The following is a 23,883-nucleotide window of genomic DNA, read 5'->3' on the forward strand; positions in this document are numbered from 1 at the left end:
TCGTCGCCTGGCAACCGGCGGAGCCAATGGGCGGCGCCAGCGCGGGGCGGGGTGGGATGGGCGTCCTCCGCGGGAGGCGGCGAGAGGCGGGCCGGAGCGGCCGGAGGCTGCGCGGAGCTGCGGGGCGGGCGGGGAGCCGCTGCGTGCCGCCGCGGGTGCGGGCCCGCGGGCTGCGGGAGGCGCGAGCCGCTCCCGGTGCCGTGACGGTGAGCCGCGGGATTGTGACGCGCAGGCGGGGAGGGCAGGGGCTGGACGTGGGCTCGGGCACCCGGGCGGGCTGTCGGCGTGCTCGGCGCGGCCGTTGCGGCGGTTGGAGAGCGTTGCTGCCCGCCGCCTGCAGCGGGAGGTGCGAGGTAGGTAAGTGGGGGGCCCCGCGCCCTTGCGGGATGTGACGCGGGCACGGGCGGGGTCCACTCGGCGCGCGGGCTCGGCGATTTCTCCGAGGCTGCCACAGGACTTAGCGAGTGGTCCTCCAAGGCTGCTGCAGGGGAAGGTGCTTCCTAGTGGTCCAGCCTCACGTTTAAGGGAAGAACTTACATCATCGCCCCGGTAGGCTTGCTTGAGAAAGGGTTTGGCCTCGGATTTCCCAGTGCAGTACAGTGAAACGGCGAGCTCCGGTCAGCATGTATTTCTCCTAGTGCAGATACCCGGGTTATGCAAGTCACCTGGGCCCAGGAAATAAAACTTGCCAAATAATTCCTCATCAGCACCAGTAGAGGAATCTTAGCATTAACACCCGCAGTTCAGTCCTGAGTGTCAGACTGATTACTGGGAACGCTGATGCAGTTGTGAGAACTGGAATTTCCTTCTAGAGTCTAGAATCTAGACTGTATGGAAGGCGGAGGGTTTCCAAGCCCAGGGGATGAGAGCTTCCTGGATTTGGGATTTGCCTCCATTCAGGTTAGAGTCCCAGCCTGGAGTTTTGAGACCAGTGCTGCCATGGAGCCCTCGAGGTTCTGGAGGAAAATCCTTCTAGCTCATGATTTGATCTTGAACTGGAAAGGTCTGTATATGATGCGACACATTTACAAGGCTGGATAAAGTTTGAAAAGATCTGGATTAGAAACATGTTGTCTTGAAATTTAGAAGAGAGGCAGATTTGTAAACTTGGATCCAGTCTCCTTAATCCCCGACAGCTCCTGGGCTCAGGAGCTTACACCATTCATTCAAACTAAACGAGTGTAAGAGGCTGTGATCCCATTTGACACTTAGTCCTGCCTGGTGCGCATGAAAGTTCTTCACACAAAATGGTTCTCTGAGAGGAGGATTAGGAATGGATAGAATTCAGACCAGGGCTTTTTGGTGCCTGGTGGGGCCTCTTGGGCTTAGTCATTTTACACCCTTCCTTCCCCTCTCGTTCCCCATCTGTACTGTGGAGATAGTAAATTCAAGGATTAAGTAACGGGGGAAGCAGCTTGTAGATGAGTGCAGACACTCGGTTATTCTAGGATGAAATGTGAAGCTCTCTCCAGAGCACACTGAGCCTTGTGACAGACTTGTTTAAGTGTGTAACATCCCGGACTTGCTGAGGCAGGGCAAGTTAACTGTTCTTTGTTTTTGTTTTTGTTTTGTTTTAATTCCAGAGGCCTGAAATCCAGCCCAGTCAAATTATAGACCTGGGCTCTCTTAAAACCAGACAAACCAGCTCTGTCCCAAACTGTCAAGGACACAGATTTTGTGAAAGTGTCCTCATTTAGCATTGAGAGAGACAGAGACAGAGAGAGACTAGAAAACACCTTTCCACAGTGATTTGAATTCATTTCATGTTTAAATTGGAACAGTAAGCCTAGTGTGGCTGTTCATGCCTTTTATCTCAACTATGCAGGAGCTGAAGCAGGAGGATAGCTTGAGTTTATGAGATCCAGATAAGTCAGCCAACATGCGATTCCATTAAAAAACAAACAAACCCCAAGGAATGGGTATGAACCAGACCCAGGGCCATGCGCATTTTAGGCAAGTGTTCTGTCTTGAGCCATGAAGCCAAATGCTCCTTTATGAAGCTGGGTTGCTTTGTCACTCAGCCTCCCTGGTAGCTGGGATTATAGCCAGCTTCAGATGTGATTTTTAGTGGTAGCTCTTATATCCTTTACATATAGCTGTAAAAACAACTTGTTGACATAGCCATTTGTTCATAACTGTGTGAGTCAAGTCTGGTCTTGGGTGATTATGGCTAGCTGGTGTGTCTTTACCTTAACATCATAGGCTTATGGAACAGTAAAGAAATACATCATCCATTTCCTTCTTGGTAATGGAAAAACCTAGACTCACCTTTATTGCTGGTCCAGTATTTTGTGTAGTGTAGGAGCAGATTTATTATATGTTAAAAAATATATTTTTCAATCAACATTTATTATCAGGCACTCAGCTGCTCCTTGCCAGGCCTAAGGCTAAAACAGACGTGTTGCCCTGAGTGTTTTGTACTTAGGGAGTTTTATGTGTGGAGGGGGGAAATGCAAACATGGGTGGGCTTTAGAAAAGAAGGCATTCCAGCTGTGTCCTGACAGGCGCTCACCAAGCAGCTGGTGCATTCTGCACAGCAAAGCAGGTGCAGGTTACAGGTGGGTGGTACAGTCCATGTGGCCGAGGGACTGCAGATGGCTGCTGGAGTTGCATTCTTGAAGAGTCAAGAGCTGTGCTGTGAACCTTGACCAGAGGGCGAGAAGGAATATCTAAGTGTTTATTGGGGGATTATGTTGCTTCTGACATAGTAGAGCATGTTCACTCATGTCAAAAATTTGCATAGTCCATGGGGCTGTAGACTTTTCACCAGGCACTTAATTGTAGTCCACAGAAACCTTAAAAAAGCAGCAGTGGTTCCTTGCAAGCAGGTCTGTAGCAAACTTTTTCATCGACTACCAGTTCACAAATAGCAACATGAAACTGTTATTGTGAAAGCTTGGGATTTAGCTTAGGCTTGTCTTAACTAGCTCTTAAAACTTAAATTAATCTATATTTTTATTAATCTATGTACTGCCACATGGCTTTTACCTCTATTCCATTCTGTATGTCCAATTCATGATGCCTCTCACTGGTGTCTCTCATGTGCCTAGATTTCCCACTATGACTTCCTCTTTTTCTGCCGTAAGCCCCACCTATCCTGTCCTGCCTACTATTGGCCATTCAGTTCTCTTACACCAATCACAGCAACCCATCTTCACACAGTGTAAAGGATTCTGCACATAGGTCTTTGTTGAATTGTCTTCTGTTGCTAGGACTAGGTGGTAGATCTCCCACAGTGATGAAGATGCAGCCCACCAGTGGACAACAGTCCTGGTACAAAGCAGAACCTGAGGGATGGAAGGAGGATCAAAAAGGTCAGGCGAAGCAGTGTGTGATTCAGAGATGAGATGTGACTCCGTAACAGTTCTTCATGGGAATGGAAGAGAGTTGTCCGACTGCAGTTCTGAGCTGCTGTGCATGCCTCTCCTCCCTTCAGTTTCTCTTCGGTCAGCTGTTCCATCCCGCCCTGCTGGTCTGCATGTCGTCGAGAAGGGAGGCAATACTGTGACCTACTCCATGGGGTTGTGTGACTACATGGTGTGTCCTGGTAATACCTACAAAAATAGTGTACCTTTGGAACGTTTTCTGTGTGAAAAGTGTTTGTAATTAGCCAGGCCTGGTGGCACATGTAAAGTCCTTGCACGCTGGAGGCTGAGGAAGAAGGATTCCAAGTTCGAGGCTACCCAGGGCTACTAGGTAATCCCTGTCTCAAAAAAAAACTGAAGCAAAAATCTAAATGTGATTCAACACAAAACCCTAAGTTTACTTAAAATATGAAATTTGGGTGAGGGTTTTTTGAATTTTGTTTGGTTTTGGGTTTTTTTGTAACTCGATTGTGTAGTTCTCATGGGTGAACTTTGTGAATGATAATGTCATTTTCAATTTCAAAGGTTCGATGTATCTGCCTTTGACTTTAATCTGCATTGAACACTTCTGCAGGCATCTCTGTAGGTTCTGCCCTGATCATGTCTGTATGCATCTACCCAAATCCAATTTCATTAGCCTTATTCCTCTGTTCTAAGTGATACTTTGTCTAGTACCAAAGACAGGCTTTTACTAGAGAGAACATATGTTCTTTATGCCCAACTTCTGGAATATTTATTTTCTGCCCTTCTCTGTCCTCATTTCCACCAAGCAGCTCATCATGACCATAAACTACCTCATTTGCTGTGTCCTTCTTGAGAATATTTTTATTTTATTTTATAAAAGTATGTGTGCTTATATAATGAAAATTGGGTCTAGGTATAGTGATGCATGCCTTTAATCCCATTGCTCAGGAAACACAGGCAGGTGGGTCTCTGTGAGTATGAGGCTAGCTCCAGGATAGCCAGAGCTACATAGAGAAACCTGTTTCAACAAACTGAAAAAAGAAAAAAAAAATGGAATAAAAAGCAAAAACAAAGAAAAAAATACTTTAAAATTTTCTTGTTTTAGTTCCTGGAATACAGTGAGCACTAAAAAGTTTTTTTGTGCCAGGTTGCTAAAAATAGAACTTATTTTATTAAGTTTGGAGGAAATCTGCAAAATGTTTCTCTAAAAGGATTGCAGTCCTGTGATATTCACATGGTTGGCAGATACTCAACTCCTTAGGGTACCAGCTATTAACAGACTACAGTGTGCACTGGGCCTTGGGTTTGGTTGTCCCCAAACAGCACTTTCAGTGTTCTACTTTATAGACTGTCCCTCCATGTGGGACCTAGAATAAAAAGGTGATCATCAGCAAGCAGCCATGTTATTCTGTGGGGTAGAGACGGGCTCAGGGAATTTCCACCGTTCCCCCAGGATGCTTGCTGAGTGAAGAGTGGGCCAGGATCCTGATGTCCTAGAAACTGTGCCTAGTTTGTTTTCTCCCTTCCAGACTTGCAGCTGTAAATAAAATATCTGTTTCTTTCATCAATAGAGTAGAGCTGTATCCACTCACTCCTTCCCTATGGCCATCTAAGGAGTAAGGGACTATGCCAGTGAGCCACATGTGCATGCTGGAGTTGTTGTCTTCTCCATTAGCTAGCGTTACATAAACAGATGGCACATGCGTTCTTTATTCGCACTGCACAAATTCTTGCCAGTCTCTGGAAGGCTTCAAAGATCTCTGAAACTGTGGATAGAGCTCCTGGTCTTTATACTTTACAGGGAAGAAGACATAAAACAGTTGAATCCCAGAACTCTTGGCTCATTGTGCCCCATGTCCAGGAGGACTGGAAAATTTCAATTTTTTTTTAATGTGATGAACAGTGTGCATTTTAAAAGTTTATAAAGGACTTCAATTACAAAGAATTAACTAGTTTGTATTCCTTGGTTCACCACATATTGTGCATGTGTGTTTATGTGGGGTCACATGGCATGGGTGAATGCATACTTGGCATGCATGTGTGGAAGGTCAGAGGACAATCTCAGATGTGGGTCTTTGGGTGCTTTCCACTTTTTGTTTGAGACAGGGTTTGTTACTGGCCTGGGACTTTGTGACATACTGATGGAAAGAACTAAAGAGAGAGATTACATACTTCATCTAGATATTTATCTGTAGCTGTAAACCTGGAGGAATAAATACTTGTACAGCATTCTAAAATCCTTACACATCCTGGCTCACTCTTAACTCAAGATATCCTGAGTGAATGATAGGAATTCTCTGAGCCTGTCTCAACATTATAAAATAACATGGCTAACTATGGGATACTTAGGTGACCACCCATGAATTTGCCTGTCTTTGCCTACCATCTCCCTGCACCTGGTTTTGCATGGGTTCCTAGAATCCAAACTCAGGTGCTCAGGCTCATGAGACAAACTCTCATCACACATTCTTTTGTCAGTTTGTTTTTATTTATTTTAATAATAAAGCACCATCAAATACAAAAGGGGACATTGACAGTAACCTCTATATAAGTAAATGTAGACCCCTCTGTCCCTTTTCTATAAGGCAATGATCACTGAGTCCTGCATCATTCTTGTGTCTTGTGAAATTCAGGTTTATCACATTTGTTTTCCATGTGTAGAATTAAAAGCCAGGTGTTACATGCTCTATCTCTTGGAACAATCATTCTATCGTGTGTGCTTTATGATTCAGCTGTTGTGTGTCACTAGGTTTTCAGTGGCTGCATAACAGCTCATCATGGGAGTGGGTCCCACTTTTCCCTTGTGCCATTGGAGGAAGAGTGCTTGGGCCATAGTGAGGTCATACACTGAGCTGTGTGACACACCATGCTGCTCACAGACCCTTTCTCCTGGAATACATGTGTGCTGCACAGTCCTTCATAGTGCAGCAATAATCAAGGGTGTGTGAGGACTGTGACTACAGAGTGCAGTGTGAGGACTGTGACTACACTAGAGTGCAGTGTGAGGACTGTGACTACACTAGAGTGCAGTGTGAGGACTGTGACTACAGAGTGCAGTGTGATGACTGTGACTACACTAGAGTGCAGTGTGAGGACTGTGACTACAGAGTGCAGTGTGAGGACTGTGACTACACTAGAGTGCAGTGTGAGGACTGTGACTACACTAGAGTGCAGTGTGAGGACTGTGACTACACTAGAGTGCAGTGTGAGGACTGTGACTACACTAGAGTGCAGTGTGAGGACTGTGACTACACTAGAGTGCAGTGTGAGGACTGTGACTACACTAGAGTGCAGTGTGAGGACTGTGACTACACTAGAGTGCAGTGTGAGGACTGTGACTACACTAGAGTGCAGTGTGAGGACTGTGACTACACTAGAGTGCAGTGTGAGGACTGTGACTACAGAGTGCAGTGTGAGGACTGTGACTACACTAGAGTGCAGTGTGAGGACTGTGACTACACTAGAGTGCAGTGTGAGGACTGTGACTACACTAGAGTGCAGTGTGAGGACTGTGACTACAGAGTGCAGTGTGAGGACTGTGACTACAGTGCAGTGTGAGGACTGTGACTACAGAGTGCAGTGTGAGGACTGTGACTACAGAGTGCAGTGTGAGGACTGTGACTACAGAGTGCAGTGTGAGGACTGTGACTACAGAGTGCAGTGTGAGGACTGTGACTACAGAGTGCAGTGTGAGGACTGTGACTACAGAGTGCAGTGTGAGGACTGTGACTACAGAGTGCAGTGTGAGGACTGTGACTACAGAGTGCAGTGTGAGGACTGTGACTACAGAGTGCAGTGTGAGGACTGTGACTACAGAGTGCAGTGTGAGGACTGTGACTACACTAGAGTGCAGTGTGAGGACTGTGACTACAGTGCAGTGTGAGGACTGTGACTACAGAGTGCAGTGTGAGGACTGTGACTACAGTGCAGTGTGAGGACTGTGACTACACTAGAGTGCAGTGTGAGGACTGTGACTACAAAGTGCAGTGTGAGGACTATAACTACACTAGAGTGCAGTGTGAGTATGAAGACTGACTACACAAGAGTGCAGTGTGAGGACAGTGACTACACTAGAGTGCAGTGGGAGGACAGTGATTACAGGGTGCAGGGCCCTGCTACCTATGCTAGAAAGAGATTAGCTTTCTGATCGCCACTTTTGGTTAGTAGCATGCATCACTAAAATTGTGGCCTCACATGAATCTTTTATCATAATTTGCATCTCCACACTATTTTATTCAGCCTTTACCCATAGGGAGATAGGATTAGAATCCTGTCTTTGGCGAAGTTCATAGAGGAAGAGATTACTGTCATGCACTGCAGGGCCAGATGGCCAAGAGAGTGGCTATGTAGACCAGGGCTGGAATCCTGGCGCAGCTCTCTGCTCATTAGCCCTGTGACCCTGGATGCATTACCTAACCTGTCTGCTTTAATTGTCTCATGCATAGAAAGGTGTTAGTACTGCAAACAGGGATGTAGTGGGGTGGACTTGGAAATGTGTGTGAAATGTTTAGACCAGTGTCCTGTGTTCTGGTTGTAGTTCTGCACCTGTTGGCTAGTTCCTGCAGCACAGCTCAGAAATAGATATGGTGGCCCTTATCATACAGGCCAGGAGACCAGCTTGGAGAGATGATTTGTGGGAAGTGACTTAGAAGAGGATCCCAGACCTTTGGCCAGGCCTAGGAGGCCAGCATGGTTTACACTGCACTTCCTAGCTCTAAAATCCTGATAACCATAAACTCAACATGGAGGCAAATCAATAAGAATAGTAGCCGTTTTTTAATTTTAGCTCTGGTATGGTGCTATTTTCTTCATGAAGAATTCATACTTGAATAAGTACTGAATGCTCACTGGTCATGTCACTGGAGCTCTTCTGGAGAGTTTACATCTGTGGAAAATGCCTTTAGTCCTATTTCATACAGGTGAAACAATTTAGACTTTAAATCTGTAAAACTAAGATTAGGGTGACCACTAAGATGAGTGTTTCTGTCCTTGTAGAGCTTGTAATGGGATCAGCCATCATCTCCTTTCGAATGAAATTAGAATTAAAGGTGTTACTCAAATTTTAAATAATCAAATTTCATTTTTGAGATTAGTGATATAAATAAAGCATGCTGTTAACTGAATCTTCAAGTTCTACGACTGAATTTAGAAGATTACTAATGTTTAAGGGTTTAGTTTTAACAATTTTATTTTCATATTCCAACAATCTGTTAACTCAACCTGGTGATATTTTAGCAGAAATGTTAGTGAACTATCTAAAAATCGTGCAGCGTTTAGAAGGCCAGCTGGCACCAGCTTACTATGTTCCTGTGTAATGGAAAGCTGTTATTTCTGACACTCGATGGGCATTTGTTATAAAATCCTGATTAGGTAGGCATTGTGCCTTCTCAAGCTTGGATTGCAAGTCAACTTGGAAGGAAGCCTTAGAGAATGCACTTTGTAAAGAGGCCCTTGCCCTGAAGGTGAGGTTTCTTCTGCATTCCTTTCCCTTTGTAGACAGAGGACGGGTAGAGTGACCAGGACAGGAGAAGTGGCATTGGATAGCAGCACTTCTCCAAGCATTAGCTCAGCACGTTTGCCAGTGTGGACACTGACTTGTCGTGACTGGTCATTGGAGTTTTATTGATTACTGTTGATCATTTATGGGTTATTTAACTAAGTGTAGCTGAAAAGATGGAATGAGTAAGAGTATGAGCCATCAAAGAAGAGAGTTGGTGGCTGGAATAGCTGAACTATGTGGGCCTCAGGTCCTTGAGTGGAGACATGTGGAGTCCTGCTGCATGTCAGGGCCTTAGCTACAAAGACGGGAATTTTCTACCTCTCCAGAAGCCCATAAACTAGTAGGGAACCATCCAGTGTAATATACAGAAAGATTAAATAGACTAGTAGATTCTAACCATCCTAAATCTAGTCATTTGCATTTGGGGTTCCTGGTATCGTTTTAGTTCCATTTCATCAGGACGTATTTTAAATTAGAGAGGGCTCGGAAATGTATCTTTTTAAAAAAACTTACATTATCTATTAACAAATTATTCCCAAGTTTACCAGCTTAACACAGCAAGCATGGATTACCTCACAGCTTCCATAGAGCAGGAGTCTGGCACAGCTTAGCTGAATGCCTCTGGCTCAGGCTGTCTTCAGGGGCCATCATCCAGGTATTAGCCAGCGCTCAGGCAAAACCCACTTCCAGCTTGCTCCCAGCTCTTGGCGGGCCTCGTGTCTTTTTGGGCACAGGTGTCAGTTCCTTGTCACATTGGCTCTCAGGGTTACTCACAGCAGGATGGCTTGCTTGGTCCAGAAAATAACCTGACAGTGAAGAAAAAAGCTCAAATGGAACCAATGGAAGGGGGAAGTGCTGTGGGATGTCTTTCTGTATGCTGTGAATATATGTGGCTCCCTTCGGATAATAAATAAAGCTGTTTTGGTCAGTGGCAAGAAAGTTTACAGCCAGGTGGGAAATCCAGAGATACAGAGAGAAGAAGGGTGGAGTCTGAGAAGACACAAGCCTGCCACTGAAGGAGCAACAAGATGTCAGCAGACTGGTAATGCCACCGCCATGTGGCAATATATAAATTTATAGAAATGCGTTAATTTAAGATGAAAGAGCTAGCTAGCAGGAAGCTTGAACCATAGGTCATACAGTTTGTAATTAATATTAAGCCTCTGAATGATTATTTTATAGCAGCTGCAAGACTGGGTGGAAGCGATTTGTCTGGACTGCAGGGCTGGGCAGGACAGGAAAACTTCCATCTATATCTTGTGCCCCATGTCGGGCACCAGACAATGCAAGAAATCCACGGGAATCTGCTTAAAGAGTATTAGGGAATTTATTAGGATATAAATTGAGGAAATAGATTCACAAATATAGTACTCAGTAGACAGCTGAAGTTGTCCTCTGATCTGACTGGGAGCAAACCCACCTGGCAGTTTGATCACACTAGGAAGCAGGGAGAAGAGACTTCATGACCCCTTTCCCCTTCCTTTTAAGAGGTCACGGACAACAGCAAGAAGCACCACCTGCTTGGGGCCTATAGCCCAAGGTCATGGGTGGAACAAATAACACTACACACATTCATAACCTGATTTTCAAAGTGAAATCGTATCATGTTACCTATACTGTTAGAAGCCACCTACTAGATCCAGCCCTTACCTAGGAGCAGAATGACCCAAGGCTATCTCAGCAAGACCAGGGCCAGGGAACTCAGAGACTGTCTACACTAGAGCTCTACAGGTTGTTGATGTGTTAAGAACATCCTTTAGAAAGGATAACAAACTTCTCCGGTGGAAAGGATGGTTATAATTAATCAGAGCTCAAAATGTTTGTGTGAAATGTCTTAGTTTTGGCATGCAGAGACAATTCACAGGCTTGCCTAAATTTGATCTAAGTTCTGTAGGAATGGTGTGCTCTATGTGAAGTTACTTAAAATAGATGAGAAATACTCAATCTTTTAAAGACATGAGGTGCACATGTTTCTGACTTTTCAGCAGTTGTAGATGGTTCCCAAGCCCTTGTCCTATTTTACAATCATGAAAATGAAAGCTTAACTTAGATTGAGCTCCAGTACAGCGTTCTGTGTGAAGTGACCTCTCGGTTTTCTGTTGGAAGGTGGTGGTGGAAGGAAGGACGCTCAGAGTGTTGAAAACAAGTGTAGCTCTAGGCATCCTGTTGATCTCTCTGCCCCCAGTCTCCAGCACTTGACACGGAAAGACTCAGCACACACTCAGTCTGGCATAAAAAATGATGATAAGTCTGGAAAGTCTGTCTTTATAAAGAAGCATTCCTTATAGGATGGGTGAAGATGCCACAGAGGAGGTGCAGAGCCGGGCACGCTCCTCAGGTCCCTGTGTAGAGATGTGCTAAGCCCTGCGCTACACCAGGACTGGGCTGCAAAGACAACAACGTTAGTGCAAAGGTCTCACTACTTTCTGGTTTTCTGTCTGGATTCTACCCCAGAAATTGCTACTAGATCACTCTTAAGCTTAGTGTAATTACTTCTCCCAGAAGGCTAGACAGCCCTTGCTGTGTTTATGTACGAAGGGCCCAATATTGGTGCCCAGAACCAACTAACTCAAAAGTGGGAATGTAACCTTTTTACTGAAGTTATTGCTACTTTCTGAAATTAATATACTTTTCTCTTCTGGAGACCATTGATCAGAATATGTGTTGAAAATACCTCCCACAGGAGAGTTCATTAGATAGCTGTGTACATGCTACCTGGAAGTAGTGAATAAAATGGTGTCTCTCTGGTGTGAAAAAGAGAAAGACTTTTGTTTTAAACAGTTCTGGGATGAAACCCAGGGCCTCCCATTCTAGGCAAATGTTCTTTGACTGAACTACTACTCCCCAGCAGTGAGACGCTGATGTTCTCATGGGTTATTTTGTAGCTTTTGTCCCCTCTAAATTTTAGATGACTGAAATAGACTCTGAGTGTCATTTAAGTTGTTGACATTTCAGTATAAAATGTGCACGTGGACCTGACCTGTTTGGAGTCTGTACAACTCGCCCAGCTAGTGGTGCATGCACACAGTGAGAAAGAAGTTAGAGAATGCCAGATTACTTGACCCAAATTGTTACTGTTCACTTTTTTCCCTCTTTTGAAATGTGAGTAATACTGTGAGTGTAGCCAGGCCTGATGTGGTATGATTTGTCATGGGTGTTGCAGCCTCGAACAGCTGCTTGCTTGGTTGTCGTGAATCTGTTGTCCCAGCTTTCATGACAGAGCCCATGCTTGCTTTTGGTGCTTCCACATTGTGGTGGGTTTGTGGTAGTGTGAGCCTTGTGCAGTGGGGAGATGCTGCTGTTACTGTTCTTTTCTTTGAAAGTAGCCTTGTCCTATTTTAAATGAAACCTTAGATTGAGCTATAGTACAGTGTGTTGTTGAACTAACTTCTTGGTTTTCTGATGTACATTGTTCTTCTTTCTTGAAAACAGCTGGTAGAGTGACTTCTTCCAGGCCTCATGGTATGTACTTTGGTCCATCCTTAGATTGTGTTAATGATCGTGGGTCTGAATCCCCTGGTATACTGTGACATGGTATGATATACAATGACATGCTATGATAAACTTGATTTGACTTGTTAGATGTTGTTATAGTCAAGAACATAGACTGTACACAACTTAATGATTTGTCTGTGTACCCTCTTAATTGAGCCTCAGATCAAGAGGTTTATAGAACCTCAGAAGGCTACACTATGCCTTATTCACTCCCTCTTCCCACAGATAAACCACATAATGTTTCCTTTAATTAGTTTTTAACATTTAAAAATTGGAAGATTTCATATAAAAGTGCAGAGTTTTCAAACACTGAAAGAGTCTAAAAATTGAAAAAAACTTGCAAGACTCTTCAGCCTAGGGCCTGCCTTGACTGCCATTTCCTGTGGCTGAGGAGCAGCTGTCTAAAGTGTCATACATGTCCTCCCATTTGCCCACACTCCTCACCTTCCGCCTTCTGGAAAGAAATCTGGTGCTAGTTGCCAATTATAATTTATTTGAATTGTTTTTCTTGTGGTAGAAATATGTCTCATCTGTTAAAATGTGGAAGCATGAATAGTAAACAAAAGTTACATCTTAATTTAGTCCATTTTACTCATTGTATTTCTAGACTGATATTTCTTAGCCACTTTTAATTCTATAGTTTTGTTTTAACTCTGTACAGTGTTCTAGTGCATGAGCCAGTTTTCTGTGGAACATGTTTCTGCTGTGATTTTCTGTATTATTAGAACACTTTGTAGATGAATCTTTATGCACATTATCTTCTTGGGATAAACTTGTGAGTGGTGTTTCCAGATCCATGTTGCCAGCTTTGCTCCTGAAGTGTGAGATGATGTTGCCTAAAGGGCCACACATAGGAATGTTTCTTCCCTACTCTGTGCCAGACTGGACTTAGAATGTAAAAGATGGGCTAATATTATTAGGAAAAACACAGCATGGGGATAATGGCCAAGAAGGTTTCATCTTCTCATCTGTATAAGTAAGAGTTGTTCTTGAATATGATGCAGAAATATTCCCTGTTAGAGTACTGCACTTAGAGTTATATCAGGTACCATGTATCTTGGGAAACCCTACACACACACACACACACACACATACACACACACACACACACACACACACACACACACACACACACACACCACAGTGTCTCTGTGTTCTAGATTCATTTTGTTGATGTAATTAACATCCTGATCAAACAACTTAAGGGAGAAAGGGTCTATTGGATTTATAATTCCAGGTTACGGTCTATCACGTGGTAGGTTACAGAGGTAAGAGCCTGAGACAGCTGGTCACACTGTAACCATTGTTAGAGCAGCGAGGAGTAAACATGTAGATTCTGCTTACTTGGTGTTTTGGTTCAGCTTCACTCTTACACAGTTTGGGACCCAGCCCACAAGATGGTGCTGCCCACATTCAGGGTGGGTCTTCCTGCCTCAGCTAATAATGAAAATGCCCCACAGGCATGCTGAACCCTTCTGTTCTAAAGGACATGTAAATGAACTGCAGAGATGGCTCAGTGGTTAAGAGCACTTGATTGCTGTTGCAGAGGACATGGGTTCAGTTCCCAGCAACCACATGGTGGCTCACAACTGTTTGTAGCTCCAGTTCCAGAGGACTTGATGCCCTCTTCTGACCTGTATGAGCACCAGGCATACACATGGTGCACATACATACATTCAGGCAAAACACTTTTATATGCAAGGAACATGCAAATATTTGAGGAACATGCAAACTATTTTTTGCTTTCATCTTTTAAATTAGATGCCTCTGTCCCTTTCTTTCTAAGGAAATGCTCACATAGAGTGACGGAGCCGTTGTCTGTGTTTCAGCCCTGAACCACCTCCTCAGGTATCCTGGCTCTGGAAGTTGCTATGGGAGATTGGATGACTGTTACAGATCCAAGTCTGTGTGCAGGTAACTGAGTCCAAACAGCAGACACCATCCAAGAGGAATTATTGAGAAAAATATAAACTACAGTCAGTGGTTATCAAGTACCCAGTTTTCATTTTCAATAAAGTTATAAAAAGCCAAGCTGGGCTTTGGGTGGGCAACAGATTATTTATTACCATTTTAAGGGAAATTTTATGCATTTGAAATATATTTATTAGCTCCTTCAGTCTCTAATTCCTTTAATCACACAAACTGAGTGGCACAGACAAGTATGTTTTTTCTGTTTTTATAAACCCAGTAGTGGAAGTTAAGGAGTGAATCTATTTAACATACAAACCTACCAAGAACGATTATTAATGCAATTGTGTCATTTTATCATTTTACACTAGTGTCTTTGCCCTAAGTTTAAAATACTTTCTATGTAATTCAGAATCTTTGATAATGGAGATTATGTTAGCTTTATAATTGCCTGAATGCTTTTTATTTTCAGAAAGCAACAATCTCTCTCAATATACCTCAGAAACAAAGATGTCTCCATCAAGTTTATACTCCCAGCAAGTGCTATGCTCTTCGATACCTTTATCAAAAAACGTGCACAGTGTTTTCAGTGCCTTCTGCACAGAAGAGAACATTGAACAAAGTATTTCTTATCTTGATCAGGTAATGTGTTTTTTGTAAGAACTAAGAGCATAAGTCATAGTACATACGGAAAATATCAAAGCTACAAGAAAAGCATTGCCAAGCCTGGGTGTGTCCTCACACAGTGGCCAGGACTGAGACCTGCAGAGACCGTGGTGAGCCTCTATCTAACACAAGTTAACTGCGAGGTGTGCAGCAGCCAGATGCCAGAATTCTGTCCCGGGCCCTGTGCTGGGAGGCCAGCCCTCATTCCATTGATAACAAACCTGGATAACTTAGGCCAGGTGATTGCTCAGTAAAGAATTTAAAGTTGTCTAAGTGTTCATTCTCTGAGTATTTCATAGTAATGACCTAGGAATGGTTTTCTGTTTTTCTCTTTTTTCCTTTTCACTAGGTTGTCCTCTAATCCACTGAGAAACAATTAACTTACTACATATTGAAAGTTTCAGTCGACAGGTTAAAAATCCTATGTGCTGCATAATGTTTTAAATAGTGTGGAGTGGTTCTGACGTGCACATAGTGAGGGTGTGTGTCAGGGTGACCTCGTCCACTCTAGTTTTCCAGACTGTGTGGTGCAGTGCTCCTTCTTGCTGAACTGAAACATCCTGCCCTCTGACCAGCTCTTCCCAGAGATAACAACCGCTAAGCAAACATTTTCTCCTCTCAGGAACTGACTACCTTCGGCTTTCCTTCCTTATATGAAGAACCCAAAAGTACAGAGACAAAGAGAGAGTTAAATATAGTCGCTGTTTTAAACTGTATGAACGAGCTCCTTGTCCTTCAGCGGAAGAACCTCCTGGCCCAGGAGAGTGTGGAAACACAGAATCTGAAGCTGGGCAGTGACATGGACCATCTGCAGAGCTGCTACAGCAAACTTAAGGTACTTGTTCATCTGCCTGCCTCAGTGCTGGGCCACAGGGCACACTGCCACAGTGGCCGTGGGCTTCCGACTAGATTCACAGCTGTGTTCAAAACCTGAGTTCTTCTAGTTGTCAGTAGGAATGATTTCAAGTAATGTGCACAAGTTGGTGGTTCTGCTTCTTGCTATCTATGTTGAAGGCCTTGGTTTTGCTGTTTAGTGGCTTGCTGAAGCTGTACAAAGTTAGGAAATACTTAAATTCTGGGGAAATCAGGGTTCTCTCACCTCATCCAATCTTGCTTGATAAAGTACATGCTTCATAACATGTTGATCCTAAGAAAAATATTCCCAGAGTTGTATACCAAAGAGCAGAGCTCAGGAATGGAGCAGGCCAGACAGCAGCTGACAGCAAGGGGTCCCCACGCTGCAGGGGAGACTGGAGGTTCCTGTGTCTCTCCCTTGTAACCCTTCTCTGTAAAAAGGAAAACGTACTTTTACAGGGCCATTGACCTGCCACCTTAACATACAGAATGCTGTTGCTGATTTCTGGCTGCTTTCTTCTCTGTAAGAAGCTTTTCTATATATATATATATATATATATATATATATATGAAATATAATTTCCCATGCGAAAAGAGGAACATGCGTTTGAATCACGGTATAGGAAAGACTTACATTATAGTTGTGCATTAAGAATATAAACCATAGAAACCGTTTTTCCTCAATACCTTGCTTATGAGAACAAAGCCTTTGTGTGCATGTGTATACTCTTGGCAAACTGGCTTCCTTGTGGTTTTCCATGTCTTGGTCCTTGGCCCTCTTTCTTCTCTATGTCTTCTTGCTAACCCACCCCTTCTAAAACAGATAAGAAAAGCCAAAGCACCTTGACTTTGGGCTCCATAGGAGAATGGTAGTTTCTGTGTAATATTTATAGGGTACTAGTGTATGCTGTGAGTATATATGGTGCATATGCTGTGAGTGTATATGGTGTGCACTGACCTGCTCATGAAGCCGAGCGCATTTGGGGATGCTCTAGAGAAATGTCACAGATCCTCCGTGGCACATGCTCCTTTTAGCCTACGACTGCCCGATGTGTCTTGTCTGTCCTCAGACCAGGTGCAGTAACGCTGTCTCTCTCTAACAGTGCTTTGAGCTTATTGTACATACTGTTTGCCTGAAGGACAGGCAGATTACCCCACTGTGTGTCTTGGCTAGCTAGGGACCCTGCAGGGCTCGAGAAGGAACTTGGTGGTTTTTAGGGCTGTGAGTTGTGCATGCCACATTGATCCAGGTCCTTTTCTCCAGGCCTGGATGTTAATCAGGCTGATCCAGATCTAAAAACGTGGAAGACAGTGCTATCTATCTGCATACCATTGGCCAAGTGCCACGTGAGTCAATAGTGCCCAGCTGTGCATTATAATGATGCAGGTTAAGCTGGAGCGGGTGAGGTCTTTCCTTTAAGGAATGAACTAGAACTACCCAGAGCAGATTGTTCTATGATGATGTCATCTAACTTAGATTTGACCTGGGCCAGATCTGTTATTTGGCCTAGCTGAGGACAGAAATTTGTAAGGTTTCTAGATCTAATGTCATTAATTCACTAGGTACTGGGAGAAAAATAGTTCTACTCATGAGTTTTCCAACTAATGGAGTCTAATACGTGACTATTTCAATTATTTCAGTGCACACACAGGCACATGCACACCACATCACATTTTCTTTATACATCCATCTCTTTATTCTAGGCTGGTTCTATTGCTTGGCTGCTGTGAACAGCACTGCAGTAAGTGTGGGTGTGCAAGTGTCTGCTACGGTATGTTGACTAGAATCCCGCAAACTAGACCAGGAGTGGTCTACTGGATTGCATAGTGTTTCTGCTGTGAGTTTCTTGAGGAGCCTCTGTACTGGCCTCCGTGGCGGCATCAGCTTGTCTCTTACCTGCATCCTTGACAGCATTTGGAGTTGCTTATTCCCTTGATGGTAGTAGCCGTTCTGACCAGGGTGATGTGGAATCCCACTGTAGTTTTCAAGTTGTGTTTCCCGTAGGGCTAAAGATGTTGAACACTCCTTAAATACTTATTGGCCATTTGAGAACTGCCTAGTCAGTGTGTTTGTCCATTTACTGAGTGACTTGGGGCTTTTGTATTAAATATTTTGAGTTCTTTTTGTAGATTGTTAGCATTGGTCCCCAGCAGAGCTGTAGTTGGCAGAGATTTTCCCCATCATTTCCTCTGCTGGCTGCTGCCTTGGCTGTGAATAGTGTAAGCTCTTTGACTCTGTGATGTCACGTGCCACTGGAGTCCTTTTCTTCGAGTCCCTGCCTGACCCTCTACCTGAAATGTCTTCCCTGTTCTTTCTTCTGGCAGCCTCAGAGCGTGTGGTCTTATACTAAGGTCTTGGGTCCATTTTGAATGAATGTTTTGCATAAGATAGATGAGGGATCTATTCTGCTTTCCCAGAACAACTTATTGAAGAGGCTGTCCTTTGTCCAGTGTCTATTTTTTTATACTGTGGTCAAAAACGAGGTGGCTGTGGCTGTGTGGGTTTCTGTCTGGGTCCTGTGTTGTATTCCAGTGGCCTTATGTCTTTTTCATGGTAGTCCTATGCTGGCTTTTTGTTACTGTGGCTGTGCTGTATAATTTGGAATCAGGTTTTGTGGCACCTTCAGCTGTATTCTTTCTGCTTATGATTTATGTAGTCTTTCTGCTTATGATTGCTTTTGCTGTTTAGGCCTTTGTGCTTCTCTATGAATTTTAGGATTTTCTTAAAATAATTTCTCAGAGTTGAGACTTGTGCAGTGTAAAGGATAGTGTCCCCAGTTTCTTCACACTCGGTGGCATTTATTGTTCCCTAAAGCCAAGCACCCCCAGAGGATGAAGGTATCACTTTAGATGACAGGGTCATGGAGTGAAGTGTGCTCTTAGAGTGTGAAAGTCTTACAGAGAATTCGGAAAACTTCAGTAACAGTGTTGTAGAGGAAGAGCTCTGTAGTGCTTGTATATAAATAGAATAAAAATGAATTTAAATAAAGCATGTGATTTTACACATTGAACTTAATAGTAATTGCTTCAAGTACACATTCCGTGTGCTGCTGAGGTTGGACTATAGTTCCCAGGTTGATTGTGCTGCTGAGGTTGGACTGTAGTTCCCAGGTTGATTGTGCTGCTGAGGTTGGACTATAGTTCCCAGGTTGATATGTGCTTTCTGTCCCGCTCTCCTGAGGACTTTGGGACGCTGTCGGTTTCACTCAGATGGCATATTTCATGTTCCAGGAACAGTTGGAAACCTCAAGACGAGAGATGATTGGGCTTCAGGAGAGAGACAGGCAGTTACAGTGCAAAAATAGGAGTTTGCATCAGCTACTGAAAACTGAAAAGGATGAGGTGAGTTTTCTGTTACCGTGCATGAGGTGAACTGTTGGCTTTTGGAATCTGAGGTGTGACATAATGGCCACTTACTTTTAAAAAAGAACTGTCTGTTCATCCTGTGTCACACTGTCATGGTGGGTGGGCACTCCTGTTCTGCCCCTGCTCTAGGAACATCAGCCCATAGCTGGCAGCATGCAGTGCCTCCTGTACCATCCTTCCCATACTCACCCACTTTTTCTCAGGCACAAGAGAGCTCAGAGTGTGTGTGCATCCTTTGTCTCCTCCAAACCGTCACAGATGCACAGCTCCACGCCACAAACCTTTTGCACCAAACACCTCACGTCAGCAAGGTCTCCCTCTACAATGACGGCCTCTCTCTGCCCTCACCTGACCAGGGCACCATGCAAGCTAGGCAAGTGCTCTACCACTAAACTACCCCCCTTTCCTCTCTTGTGTGACCCTAATGTCACCATTTTTCATCTAACAAAGAATTAACCTATTAATGGCCACAGTGCAGAATACTTGCCTAGGATGCACAAAGCTGTGGCAATGCATATATTTCATTTTAACTCCAAATACCCTAATTCTAATCTTTGCTTAGTGGATACGGAGACCCCTTATTTTTAGCTTAGTGCCAACAGCACTGTGATGATGTGGAACTAGAGCATTAGTGCATCTAAAGGCGTTATTTACAATGCATCTGAGAACACGCCATTAGCTCTTCCTTGTTCTGTATTGTGACCCCTGTCCATGTAATAGCTATAAAAATACATTATTTTCAGTGTTTTAGTATTTATAAGAGGCTTGGAAGAGAGTTTATTTCTGTTTTCTCTGTTTTATTTTATTTTGTATGTGTATGGGTATTTTGTCTCTATGTCTGTGTACCACGTGCATGTCTGGTGCCTTCAGAGGCCAGAAGATTGGATCCCCAGGAACGAGTTACAGGTAGTTGTGAGCCATCACGTGGTTGCTGAGAATTGAACCCAGGTCCTCTGCAAGAACAGCAAGTCTCTTAACCATTGAGCCATCTCTTCAACCCCAGGAATCTATTTCTTAAAAATCCCATGAACAGATAGATTTATTTTTACTCTATAGTATTTAATAGTGGACAATGAATATCTAACTAAAGTTATTGCATAGGGCATTTCTGTATGATGTGTTGATTACATTTAGTTTGACTATGGTTTGTCTTGGTATGGAGTAAGCGGAAACACCGCTCTACGGCCGGGGTTGAGAATGGCTTTAAAGAACAAATTATGTTTCCTGTCAAGGCCGCCTGAACTGAGCCTGGTAGCACAGGCCTGTCATCCCAGCTGCTAAGGAGGTGCTCAGGAAAACTGAGAATCAAGTCCAGCTTGGACAGCTTTGTGAGACCCTGCCTTGAAGTAAAAAGTGGTCTGGGAGTGTGGCTCAGCAGTAGGCACTAGCCTAGCATGCACAGGGCGGACTCAGAAGAGCAGGATCTGATCGAGGCCCCCAGTGGTTGCTTCTCAGAGAGAAGGCAGCTTGCTGGCAGCTGGTGCCACTGTGTGTTGTTGTCATTCACTGTGTGTTTTTAAGGTGGAATCTCACTTTGTGGGAAGATGGGCACTAGGACCTGTTTTACCTTTTGAATTTTTGGATTTTATTGGGTTTAGCAATACTTGTTTGAAAGAAAGTATTTTTTCTTTCAGGTACAAAAATTACAAAATATCATAGCCAGTCGGGCTACTCAGTATAATCATGATATGAAGAGAAAAGAGCGTGAATACAATAAACTAAAGGAGCGCCTGCATCAGCTTGTTATGAACAAGAAGGATAAAAAGATAGGTATGAGGCTGATGGAGAGAGAGTGAGTGGATGGAGTAACTGCTGACGTGTCCATAAGCGTCAAAGAGTGAAGGTGTAAGCCTGGCTTTAGAATTCAGGTATTTCCAGGTAAACTGCAAATTGAGACAACTGACTGGTGGGGGGAAACAAAAACGGGTTGTTTTAGTTTGCATCACCAGTTACGTGTTGTCTTAATTACTTTCCTATTGCTATAAAGTAACCAAGGCAACTTATAGGAAAGCTTATAGGGCTTTCAGTTTCAGATGGCAGTCAGTGACTGTCCTGGGAAGGGTGTGGCGGCGGCAGACAGGCATGGTGCCAGAGCACTGCTGAGAGCTTACATCTGAGACAGCGATGAGCAGGAAGAGCCAAAGCCCACCCTAGTGACAGACCTCTTCCCACAAGGCCACACCTCCTAAGTCTTCCCAAACAGTTCCACTGACTGGGGACCTAGTATTCAAACATAGGATCCCTGCAGGCCATTGTCATCCAACTACCACACAAGTGTTTGTTTAACGTGTCGAGTGTAGAGTTGAGAAGTAAGCCAGAGGACAGGGGTTCCGTAGAAAGAACTGGAGATAGGAAGCATCACAGTGGCTTCTGAACTTCAAAAGAAGGATGATTTTGGAGTTCGCTTTGTAAGTGGCGGCCATGGCAGCAGCAGCTGGGGTGGGTAGCTGTTCTTTTCTCAAACCCAATCAGAAATGATAAATTTCTTCTTATTTGAAATTAGAATAACCATTTTCTTACGTGAAATGAGTCTGACTGCTTCTGGGGAAGACGACAACAGTGATGTGGTTCATAGAGCAGCGAGTAGGTTCAGCGTGAGTGCTTCCTCTGCTGTGGCAGTGTGTAAACAGGCAGCTGTGGCTGAGTTCTGGGAAAGCCTGGTGGTCAGGAGTTGGCGGCGGGCCCTGATAGTGAAGTTAATAGGACGAGTAATGTCGTGTGCCAGACACTGTGCTCCCTCCATTGAGTGCATCCCTGATCCTTAGGAACTGGAGGGTATTTCTCTCCTCCCCACTGCCAGGGGAGAAGTGAGCTTAGCATCTGAAGAACCTGCCAAGCCCCAGGGTATTTGAAGGGTCCTGGCCTATGTCCCAGGTCAGCTTTGGTCCCTCGTATGTCTCCAGTGTGGTAGGGTTTTTTTTTTGTTTTGTTTTGTTTGTTTGTTTTTTGAGACAGGGTTTCTCTGTGTAGCTTTGCACCTTTCCTGGGACTCACTTGGTAGCCCAGGCTGGCCTCGAACTCACAGAGATCCGCCTGGCTCTGCCTCCTGAGTGCTGGGATTAAAGGCATGCACCACCACTGCCCAGCAAGAGTTTTAAGCGCATGGTAGAGACTGATTATGTTTTGTGCTTCCATTTGTAGCCATGGACGTTTTAAATTACGTGGGTCGAGCTGATGGAAAACGAGGCTCATGGAGGACTGATAAAACAGAAGCCAGGTACAGCCACGTGACCTGACGGTGTGACCAGGGTTGCTGTCACCGTGTGTTCTCACACCGTGGTCTCTCCCCAGGAATGAAGACGAAATGTACAGAGTCCTGCTGAATGATTATGAGTACCGCCAGAAGCAGATCCTGATGGAGAATGCTGAGCTGAAGAAGGTCCTCCAGCAGATGAAGAAGGAGATGATTTCTCTTCTCTCTCCCCAGAAGAAGAAACCCAGGGAAAGGGCGGACGATAGCACAGGCACTGTTGTAAGTGCCTCTGACGCCAGCCTAGGCTGCTAACCCACGCAGTTCACACCCCGGCTAGGTGACGCAGTGAGGGCACCAAGAGGGTTTTGTAGCAGGAATCTTACAAGTTCTTATTAATAAAAACAAACCCAGAGCCAGGTATTGGGGTGACCACTGAATGATCAGAGAAGCAGAATAAGCCACAACCACCTCACCTTGCCAATTACTCAGCTGTTTCCACGAATCCTCAGACTGGAAGCCTCTGTGTCCTCACCCCTGAGGGTCTCAGTTGAACTGCTGTTCAAAAGCCTAAAAGCTTAACCAGCAATAGTTCCTGGTTTTCACAAATTATATACCTTTCTGCTTTCTGCCATCACTTCCTGGATTAAAGGCGTGAGTCACCATGCCTGGCTGTTTCCAGTGTGGCTTTAAACTCACAGAGATCCATGTGGATCTCTGCCTCCCAAGTGACAGGATTGAAGGCGTGTGTGCCACCATTTTCTGGCCTCTGTCTACCTAGTGGCTGTTCATCCTCTAACCCCAGATAAGTTTATTAGGATGCACAATATATTGGGGGACACAATATATCACTGCAGGATTTTGCACAGTACAGTCAGTGCTCTGCCCCTGTAGTCACTGTGACAACTGAAAATTGCCCCTGGGTGTTTCCAGGCACATCCCAGAAATCATCTGGAGATGGTCATCTGGTACTTCATGAGCATCATCTCAGTTATATTTCTCCTGGAAGTGATTTCCAGCATTATAATTCTTAAAATGTTATAATAATTGGACTAGACTTTAATTATACCCATCTTAGATGTGAGCAAACTGAGGCACAGTAGTTAATAGCACAGCGTACAGAGCAGGAATAGAATTGAATTTGCATCTGCCCTCACCCACCCACCATGCTATGTGTGATGGTCTTCAGTACCTAAGCGTGATCATAATTAGTCTTAACAATAAAAACCTGGAGTCAGATATGGAGGCTGAAAGCTGAAAGATCAGAGAAGCAGAGCGGCAGCCACTAGAGAATTCAGACTGAATGTGGTGATCCTGTCTCCACCTCCCTTGTGCTGGGATCACAGGCATGAGTCATCACCACCTGGCTCCGTTTCTCTTTTAGACTGGTTCAATCTCATGTAGCCCAGGGTGGCCTTGAAATGATCTTCCTGCTTCCTCTTCCCAAGTGCTGGGATTAAAGGTGTGTGCCACCACTGCCTGGCCTCTATAGTTAACTAGTGGCTAACTCTGCACTCTGATCTCCAGGCAAGCTTTATTTGTTAGAACACAAACAAATATACAACAAATACCAT

The 23,883-nt window shown here is 44.3% G+C and overlaps 1 protein-coding gene across 10 annotated transcripts in view; it reads left to right on the forward strand.

The window, feature by feature from the left end:
• Positions 1–105: 105 nt before the first annotated feature.
• The window catches only part of LOC118585450 (SSX family member 2 interacting protein), a 38,345-nt gene continuing 14,567 nt past the window's right edge, over positions 106–23,883 (forward strand). For 2 of the 10 annotated variants that reach the window (XM_036190060.1, XM_036190070.1), the window contains exons 1-8: positions 106–206; positions 14,111–14,238; positions 14,705–14,874; positions 15,521–15,733; positions 18,985–19,095; positions 20,754–20,889; positions 22,261–22,336; positions 22,411–22,591. In XM_036190060.1, the coding sequence (XP_036045953.1) occupies positions 14,196–14,238; positions 14,705–14,874; positions 15,521–15,733; positions 18,985–19,095; positions 20,754–20,889; positions 22,261–22,336; positions 22,411–22,591 (930 nt within the window). In that variant the 5' untranslated portion in view covers positions 106–206; positions 14,111–14,195. The other 8 variants (XM_036190061.1, XM_036190065.1, XM_036190064.1 and 5 more) reach the window with 8 other exon arrangements.

The sequence above is a fragment of the Onychomys torridus genome, chromosome 6 (assembly GCF_903995425.1).
Source record: "Onychomys torridus chromosome 6, mOncTor1.1, whole genome shotgun sequence".
Lineage (NCBI taxonomy): Eukaryota > Metazoa > Chordata > Mammalia > Rodentia > Cricetidae > Onychomys > Onychomys torridus.